The sequence below is a fragment of the Lathyrus oleraceus genome, chromosome 4 (genome assembly GCF_024323335.1).
Source record: "Lathyrus oleraceus cultivar Zhongwan6 chromosome 4, CAAS_Psat_ZW6_1.0, whole genome shotgun sequence".
NCBI lineage: Eukaryota > Viridiplantae > Streptophyta > Magnoliopsida > Fabales > Fabaceae > Lathyrus > Lathyrus oleraceus.
The window spans coordinates 369,491,548-369,502,014 of NC_066582.1; the positions used below are offsets into that span (position 1 = coordinate 369,491,548).

The 10,467-nt window shown below is 36.7% G+C and overlaps 1 protein-coding gene across 1 annotated transcript; it reads right to left on the reverse strand.

Annotated features, from left to right (window-relative positions):
• Positions 1-3,204: 3,204 nt before the first annotated feature.
• LOC127137476 (U11/U12 small nuclear ribonucleoprotein 31 kDa protein) lies at positions 3,205-5,362 on the reverse strand. Its single transcript, XM_051063934.1, has 2 exons — positions 5,271-5,362; positions 3,205-4,003 (listed from the first exon to the last, which is right to left on the reverse strand). The coding sequence occupies exons 1-2, from the start codon at positions 5,360-5,362 to the stop codon at positions 3,205-3,207; spliced, it is 891 nt and encodes a 296-aa protein (XP_050919891.1).
• Positions 5,363-10,467: the final 5,105 nt, after the last annotated feature.

A 10,467-nucleotide genomic window follows, 5' to 3' on the forward strand; every position in this document is an offset into this window, starting at 1 on the left:
GTTATGTAATAGACATATTGCTCAGAATTTCATGCGGGAAATCAAAGATAAGACGTTGCGGAAGAAGGTTGTCAATGCAGGTTACGCATTATCAGAACCTTCTTTCAAACACTACCGCAAGGAAATAAGATTGTCAAACGAAGATGCGGTACGGTGGATCCATGGTATTCCTTTGGAGAAGTGGACTAGGGCATACGACAACGGTCAACGTTGGGGCCACATGACAACAAATCTTGTGGAATCAATGAACTCTGTCTTCAAAGGCATCCGTAACCTACCAATAATCGCTTTGGTGCATGCTACATATTTCAGGCTAAGGGCGTTGTTTGAAACCAGACGCTTAAAATGGAGTTCAGTGTTGCAATCTGGACAGTTGTTCAGTGATGCTTCGATGAAATTCATCAGACATGAAGCTGCCAAAGCAAACACACATGTGGTTACGGTCTTTGACCGAAGTAAAGGTTGGTTTAGTGTTGTCGAGTCCATGGATCACAATGAGGGCATGCCGATGGGACAGTACAGAGTCGAACTAGATAGAGGTTAGTGCGACTGCAGAAAGTTCCAAGCCTTTCGTACCCCCGCTCCCATGTCCTTGCGGCATGCTCAAAGGTTCGAAGGGATCCATCATACTTGTTATCTGAAGTTTACAAAATCGTCAGTCTTTCAAATGTTTATAAAATTAGTTTTTTCGTAGTGGCAAAAGAGGATTATTGGCCAGAATATCAAGGGGACATCGTCTGGCACAACGAAGTTATGCGAAGGAAGAAAAAGGGTCGCCCAAACAGCATCCGAATTCGAACCGAAATGGATACGGCGAACAAAATGGTTAGACTATGTAGTTCATGCCGTCAACTAGGTCACAATCGTAATAACTGTCCTAGTGTTAGAATGAGCACAACCAGATAAATTTACATGTACCTCTATTGCAATATATGAAAAATTAAATTTATTTCATATTAGACGTCTGTCACGAAAGTACCATTGCATAAACAGTAACACATATAATTATAACAAATACAAGAACTATGCAATTACAACCAGCAAAACAATTTTGAACATGTAATGCATCATCCTACGAGCGTCTTGGTCTGTCTTAATATCCACCAATTCGCGTAATTCTCCGTGTTGGTTGAACGTGGACACAAGCCATTGTATTCTTCTAATCCGTTCACCCTCTCCAATTTCTCCCTCTAACCAACTGTACAACGTCCGATTAAGACGTTCAAACATATTTGTGTTCCAAAGTCGAATCTGTACCGGAGCCGCAACGGCAGAAAATATTACATCAGCACTTTGTTTTTGAATGTATGCAGACATTGTTGAAACAGGGAAAATTGAAATTGATGGTGGTTGAATTGTATTAGGAGATGAGTTTGAGTGAAAAATATTGCATCCAATGCGTGGTATTTATAGAGACGGACAAAACATGTGGGCGCTTGAGGGATTGACGCCCACATGACCATCACATGCAGCCAGATGAATTAGCGCCCACACAACCAAATGCACCTAGGCGCCACTAGCATTGACGCCTCCTCATGAGGCCCAATGCAGGCGCCACTAGTATTGGCGCCTCCTCATGAGGAGCGCAATGCATGCGCCAATGCTAGTGGCGCCTCCTCGTGAGGAGCGCAATGCATGCGCCAATGCTATTGACGCCTCCTCTTTATGCATTGGGGGTGCCCCAGTTCATCTGACGCATCCTCTACCAAACCTGGTTATTTTGATAATTTTTTTAAATAATTAGTTATTTTGAAAAAAAAATAAAAAAATTATTATTTTGAAAAAAAATTCCAAACTTTTACCTACTTCCTCTTCAAGAACACCCATATTAATCCTATTTGAATCTGCTCAAACTTCAACAAAATTCAAGAAACCGATATCCTGAATTTCACAAAACTCCCAATATCTTTATATCTGAGTACAATTATCGTACTATGTAATCAAGCTTCATGTTAATCCTATTCATAGAGGATATGAACTCTACTATTTTCATTAACTTGTGCCATAAGACAATGATTCAATTAGTAAAAAATATGAGCATACAAAAGTATATAGACAATCATGAATATGGTATCTATCGGTTATATATAACTGTCAACTGAATATGGTTTCAGAGTTATAGATATATCCAAAACCAACAATGCTTAAAACCAACAGTACAACAGTAACAATTGACCCCAAACTCCATATAATATAACTATACTTAATCCGATTCAAAGCCATAATTCAGAAAGAAAGGAAATAGCATAACAATAACCAATTTCTTTTTCTACATATCATTACAATGACATTCAAGATTAGCCCATGGTTCAAAAAGTTACAGAATAATTAAACCTATAATTTAAAGCCTAGTGTCGAGGGTGAGGCACAAATTGGTATTATTCTCCAGCTCAGCCAAGTGATTATGCATGAAAAGGATACCACATTTTCTCTGGGAGAAGCAATTTAAGCATTCTAAGAGAAACTTGAGAAATACTCATCAATCTGCATAAAAATGCTCAGTAGACATCAAAGAGTAAAGGTAATCAGAAGAACTGTTACCCATGGTTTTAAACTGCTTTCCACAAGAACGGCGACAGTAATTGTGACTACAAGTCTACAACCTATGCTTTTCAAGATCTCAACAACCACATCAAATCCAGCTATATCTGACTACAATATTCTACATATCAAATATCATAACATAACCACCACAACTGTAATTAAAAACCTTACTTATATGATAACAAGATGTGCATAAAGTAAACCAGGGTGTTACAATTTGATTACATTACATGTTTTAACTGAACCAAAATAAAAAACATAACGAACAGGCTTTTCCTTTCTGTTTTACAGGTAAACCGAATGCTAAATTAAGCCGATAAATAAGAGACTCGTCTGTCATCATTCATTAACTATGAAAATATGGAATACACAAAAATGCTCATCACCAATTCACCACCACTATCACTAATTACTACCACAATAACTAATAACTAACATGTGCTTGTGATCAAAACCATAAACACATCCAACCAAGCCAACAACATATAAACAATTTCATCAATTACACCATATCTTGATAAAAACAAAAAATTGCCATTTAGATCTATGAAACACTGGCACATATATAGACACGACACACAGGACTAGTTGAATAATGCGGTAATGCGGAATACCAAACACACACCTTCAATCTGAAGTGTCAATGCTACATAGTCATGATCAATCATCATCATCATGATCACTCTCATCACTGAAATACCCAGCTTTCTTCCCTTTCTTCTTCGTCTTGTTGTTGTCCAAACCCTCATCATCATTTCTGTTTCTCCCCAGCAACCTTTCACCCGCTTCATCATCCACAACAGAAGCCCAATTATCGTCAAACTGCTCCGCAGCAATCTGACCACCCTCCTCCTCCTCCTCATCACCTTCCTCCTCCCCATCCCTATCCCTCAGCCCACTAAATCCCCGTCGCAGCTTCTTAGGCTGAGGCCGCGGCCTCGGCTCCAACTGATTCTTAGGACACTCATACGACAAATGACCATGCCCCCCACACTCATAACACAAAGCAGTCTCAGTATTGTACACGCGCTTCCGAATAAACTCCGGAGCACGTCCATTATCAGCAGCAATAGAAGCAGTTAGAGTCCTTCCATTGAGAATCTTCTTATTCATCTCCGCTACGGCACGTTTGGCGTCATTACGAGAAATGAATTGGACAAACGCGACACCACGGCTTAGGCGCGTGTGACGGTCTTTGAGAACGGTTACACGCGCGATGCGGCCGAAAGTAGAGAAGAGCGTATGGAGATCGGAGTTTGTTGGGGAGTAATCTAGATTAGAAACATATAGCGTCGATTTTGATGGTGCTAAGGGTTCACCTGTTCCTCCTATTGATGATCCTTTGTTGTTCGGTTTTGATTGGGGTTGATTACTGGATGTGGTGCCGGTGGTGGTGTTGGGGGTTGAGGACGAAGCGCAGTAGCGGTAGTAGAAAACGTCGTCGTCTTCATCGCTGTCGCTGTGTTTTCATTTGTGTTTCTTCTTGCTTGACATTTTTTTCGGTTCAGGTTTTTTGTTTCCGGCAACGGCGTTCGGTTTCCGGCGACGGAATTAGTTCTCCGATGCTTCTTTAATCTATAGAGGAAATCTGAGAGTGGAGAGATTCTATAATGCGTTTGAGAAACCCTAGAGAAGTGAAGCGAAACTCCAAGCGGATCTGGACATGGATCCGGATATTTTGGATTGGTTTTATATATGGTTTTATTCATTCTTATTTTTTTATAAGCAGTACTATCCATATGTAAATGGACAACTTGCTCACCGCCAGAGTACTTGTAAAGATAGCATAAAACTAAAAATTATTATGTTTTAATATTTTTTTGTTTTATTGGTCAGCCACCCATCTGCATATATAAATTTTAATAATTTTTTGTTAGTATGATGCTAGATTTTTTAAGACAAAAATTTCTAGTTCGTTAGGTATACAATTTTATTAAATTATTTTAGATTATATTTTAATATCTTAAGATAAATAGAGTTATTGAAATTTAGCAAAAATAGAATAGAGTGAAATAGAAATTTTATTACTTTATTATTTGAATAATTAGCGATAAAAACAAAGTAAGTTTTTGATTCTGCTCATATAAAAGAGAAACAATACTGATGGAAAGTGATGAAAATTTTCATTCTGCTCATATTAAAGGGAACAATACTCGTAGAAAGTGATCAATACTAGTAGAAAGTGATGTAATTTTTTATTCCTCATATCTAAGGGAAACAATGCTAATGAAAAGTGATGAAATGAAATAAAATAGAATAATAAAATTTTATTATACTGGATCTGATTTTAATTAACTCAAACAATGTAATCTTATTCTATTTCATATCATATCACTTCATATCATCTCATTGCATCAATTTAAGCAAAACCTTAGTCTAATAACTTCAGTTTCACAACATTTAAAAACTCTTATGTAGAATTTGTCCAGAATTGAAGAGGACTCATCTCTTACTAGAAACTCAACAATTAATTTGTTTTCAAAAGTAATGCTTTATTTATACGCTTAGATTATGTTTGGACATCTTAAAATGAAGATATAAGAATAAAAATGAACATAGTGAATCAACAAAATTAGAAGTACATACGATTAAAATGCATCAAAATCGATGACATCTTTTTAAATTTATTGAACTTTTCGCATTAGACTTTTTTCTATTGTATTATTTTTCAACATCATTTAATTTCTAGAACTCATGCATCCTATCCAAAAAAGCAAAGTTCTCACTCAGATGTTTCTTCCTTAAGACGTTCTCTCCATTCTACGAATGTTGGTGGTAGAGGAAACCCTCGTTTCAAATAAGCTTGTATAAAATGCATCTTAGTAGCAATCTGTCTAATCAAGACAACCCGGCCATTTAAATTATTTGGAGGGCAACTTAGCATAGGGAAAACGATTTACGAAAAACTATGTCTTGTAAACTAAACTAAAACTCAGTCATATACATTTGATATAAGATGACTCATTTCAGAAAAATTCACCCACTTTATTGTCGTTGTGGGGACACCAATTTTACTAAGAATCAAAGGATTTTGAATAGCTTGTATTTGTGCATTAGTCATATAGAGTCGCATGTAATTGTCGCACCTCAAAAAAAGATGATAATGTGATCCCTCGCGATAGGACGCGGAAAAAAAATGTTGTTCGAAACAGAGTCGCCACCGAACATTATTTATTCCAATGAAGGAATAGGAAAATATCGAGAAAACCTTTAGAAATAAGAATAATGGTCGTCGCAACCATATTCGGGTTCGGGAGTCGATTACGCAAGGGGAAGGTATTAGCACCCCTCACGTCCGTTGTACTCAACGGGAACCTTTTAGTCTGATTTTGCTATTTGACTGTTAATTGACTGTTTATCTGCTTGCTTCGAGTAATTAGAATTGATGATAGATGTGGATGAATACCTCAGGATGGGGGAAATGGGAGGTTTTTTTATTAGTGTGCTCGCGAAGATACAGCAATCTCCTGCCTACGTATCCTTATGGTGCAATAAGGAAATCAGAGCATTCGTAGTTCGGGCTACTACGAATATTGGTTGTGTTTTGTTTTGATGAACGACTGTGTAGGTCGGTGTTCTAACGGCTAAACACTGGCTTGTCTACTCTCGGTGGAGGCTCTAGCACTGGTTTGTTGTGCGCATTAGAAAGGATTGACAGTGTTCTTTTTGAAAGGGTTTTGGTCACGCGGGGGTGACGAGTTGAATTGACGTGTTTGGATTTGATTGGTTTCGATCGCTCGAGGGCGAGAAGTTAGGTTTGATTTGTTGATGATTTGAGGAACGACGAAAGATTGAGCAATATAGTGTACACCAATCGTTCAATTCTTTCGAGGAATAATAAGGCGTGCGCCTTCTATTCTCTTTTCGTTCGAATTGTTTTGAAAGTTTGTTTGTGGATGTTGAATACGCACGGTAGTGAGGTGTACGCCTCCTACTTGCTTATTCAAAGAATAACGAGGCGTACGCCACCTATTCCCTTATCCAAGTTTATTTAACCTGTTTTAGTCGGAAGTCGATAATTTGTGCAATATGGCGTACGCCAATTATCCAAATAATCGAGAGACGGTGAGGCGTACGCCTACCATCTTTTATCACCTGAGGTTTAAATTGTAAAAAGATATGTTTAGATATTGTATTTGATTTATGAAGATAGCTTGAATTTTGGGTTGGTAGGTTTGGATTTGTCGATGATTTGAGCAAGGTGGCGTACGTCAATTATTCAAATAATCAAGGAGTGGTGAGGCGTAGGCCTCCCATTCTCTATTGAAGTTGTATAGTTTATTTTGTAAAATTGGGTTTGATATAAGAGGTGATTTGAGTTTATTCGATTGTGTTTTAAGTTTGATGACAAAAACTCGAGCAATATGGCGTACGCCAATTATTCGAATAATCGAAAGATAGTGAGGCGTACACCTCCTATCCTCTTTATTATCATAAATTTAGAATTAAATGTTTTAGAATTTGTAGTTGATTTGGAAAATGATTTGAATATGATGGTTGAAGTTTAGAAATAATTTGAATTTAGAACCTATGTTTGATTTGAAAAATTGATTTGAAATTGTATGATTATTAGGGTTTTAATTGAATGACGAAAATCCGATCAATATGGTGTACGCCAATTATTCGAATAATCGAGAGATAATGAAGCGGATGCTCACTATTCTCCTTTTCATTCAAAGATTAATTATTAAAAATTAAACTTTTAGAATTTATAATTAATTGGTGGAGTGATTTTAATTTTATGGAGTTTTAGGGTTTTAAATGAATGACGAAAATCCGAGCAATATGGCGTACGCCAATTGTTCGAATAGTCGAGAGATAGTGAAGCGGAGGCTTACTATTCTCCTTTTCATTCAAAATTAAATTAAAATAATTTTTAAGAGAATAATATTTAAATACGGTGAATTTGAATTTATTTAGAATTAATATACTTTTGGGAAAGACTATTCGGTATTGGACCAACGTCAAACTTATTTATTAGAAAATAAAGTAAATTATTTGTTGACGTTAACCATTAATCCACCATTTAACTAATTATAATATTATAACAAGATAAAAAGAAGAGTTGAAAATAGTAATCGAAACCAAACTAATAAATACTTCTAATATTAGTGTTATCTTAATTTTAATTAAAACAATCAAGAATAGCTCATAAACCAAGTAGACCAAATTGGAATGTTTCGGAAATAAATAAAAAGTTAGGCCCTAAACATTGGATCAAAGAAGGCCCAAGGGACTTAAAGTAGTGTTATTTTCGGGATGGGCCACAAGGCCCAAAATCCTCTCCTACTCAGCCAAGTGGTACCGCCGAGAAGAGAAAAGGTTGGCCTCGGTTTACCTACCGCCACGCGCATCATTGTTCATTGATAACATCATAAAGATTTTGGGAACATAATCTGACAGCACCCAAGTATCTATCATCAATAACATTAATTTACTCTTAATAATATTTTAAAAGAAGAAACAATCACCCCTTAAAGCAAAGAAATAAATCAAAATAATTTTGTCTCTCTCTCTTAAAACGACTCTTCATTCTTTCTGGAAAATATCCTCTCCCTAATAAATCGTGTGCATGGTCCCAATCCAAAACTGCAGAGAGAGAAAAAAAATTTGAAAGGAAACCGATGAACAACCTTCGGTGTTCATCCTCAAACAAACCAGGACTCGAACATGAAGTTCAAAACTTCCAACGTGACAAACGACCACAATCCCCTCAAACCTCCAAATCCTCGACGGGATCTAGAAAACAGTAGCGAATCGGAAACTCAAAGGAAAATCTAATCTTAGCTTCTAACCCGTTTTCTATATCACAATCAACAGCAGAAATTAACGAGTCAAAATACAAGGTCAAAGAACTTTAAAGCAAAATAAAAGGGAAAGATTCTGCCGGAGCATCGTAGCCCCGACGAAGACCTGACGGCCATGATTACCTTCGGTGAGTATGTATGACGTTGTCCCTCTTCTTTTGCTTGTTGTTTCAAGTTTCTTCCTTTTCTTTCTATCCTTCTGTATCCACTCCTTGTTTTGTGTCTGATTCTGACTTTCTCCTCTAATTGATTGTCATTTCCTTTTGCACGCGATTGAAGGGGTCAAGCTCTTCAAACCCTGATTTTTAGTGTGAAAATCAGAGTTGAAATACAGATTTTTAGCGGAGCTTTTCGGTGTAAGGTTCGTTTGGGATTTCAGCAGAGTGACGGTATTTTTCTTCTCTCCTTTTTCAATCGATTAGCTTTCCTTTTTATAGAGTGAAATGAGCTCCCCAAAATCGTGAGTGGATCCTTGGCAGATGGTGCAAAAAGGAATCATTCCGTTAGCATCAAATCTTTCATTAGATTTTGGTGGGGACCAATGTAAATGTGGTAGGAAACGGATTTGATTGTGGTCCCAAAAAATCTCCAAATGCGTGGCCGTCTTCACTGAATCTCCCATCTAGTTTTTACTGCGGTGAAACCTTCAACAATTGAGGTAAGGAAATTGGTATTTACTGGCAGATATTTTAACCTTAATTGATGACTTCTCAACTTCGATTCACAACACTTCTTCTATTTTTGCTGATGTCAGGATTTAATACATTTAGGTATGAATTGCTGCTCAAGTATTTTCGAATCCTGTGAATCTTTGCCTTTGGTTTATCATAACAATTGTGTGCTTACAAGTCTTATGACCATTAAATTGATGCCATGTTTGATACTTGGTTTGGTATTTGGTAGGTGATCTGAATGATATTCAGGATGCTTGATGATACTTGTATGGATGTTAACCTTGTTGATGGCTGAGCTTGGATTGCTAGTCTGATGTGTTTTACATGGTGGTAGTCATGATTGCTCCTGTGATTCTATTACCATGAGGTTAGTCATATGCTGAAAACCTGTTAACTTGGAATGTGATGTTGTTAGCTATTGTGTTAGAAGTTTGAATGAAATTTTGCTATGGTAATGATTATTTTTGTTTTGGATACTTTGCTTGTGCGTGAGCTGATTTGTGGGTTGCTATGCTTGGTGATGCAGTAGTGGTTTGTGCAGTTTTTAGATCGTATATTTGATCAAGGTTAGATGGTTTGGTAACAGGTTTCTTCTTGTCATGGTTCAGCATCTGTCATGGTTCTCTGATAATAGGTTCTATTGTAACAAGTTTTTTTTTGAAGCATACCCTGGCACTGTTTTGGTTTGGAGCATTATGGCGTTTAAACCAATCCCGTCTTTAATTAATGATTCATACACTACTAGAATAAGTCATTTTAGCCTCCTAGTTTAGAGTCGGCCACCGACACGGACACTATTAGTGTCGGCTAAGCCTACACTAACGGACTCTATCTACGTACATCATTTAAGACAAGTTATTTTTTTTATTAGTGTCGGCAAAACCGACACTACTTGTTATGTTACCTTTGAAGAATGTTTGATTAATTTTTTTAGAGTCGGTGTGACCGACTCTATCTAGTAGCATTATTTTTTAATTAGTATTTATTTACTTAGAGTCCGCGTAGCTGACGCTATTATTATAACATATAATTTTTCCATTTATTTATCTATAATATGTATATATATTTAAGGTTTAAGTATTTTATTTATTAAGTAGAGTCCGCTTGGCGGACGCTAAGGAATTTTCTATTTCTGACCAAAAATTGCGCGACAGCTTATTTCCCTATTTCCTTTTCCCTCGTCATTTTTCACTCTCCCTCCATTTCATTTCACAACACGAAAACCCTAATTCCATGCTAAATCGTGAATCCGTTTTTTCCCAATTTCGTGAACCGATTCGTGAATCCCTAATCCGTGAATCCATTGAAGAATCCCTAATTCAAAATCCCTCGTTAAAGGGTTTCTGAATCATCAAAGGTAATGCATATTCATCTCAAGTGATTTCCATGGAGTTTTGGTTTAATGAGTATGAGAATGTTTTATGTTTTCTGAATGTAGGTTT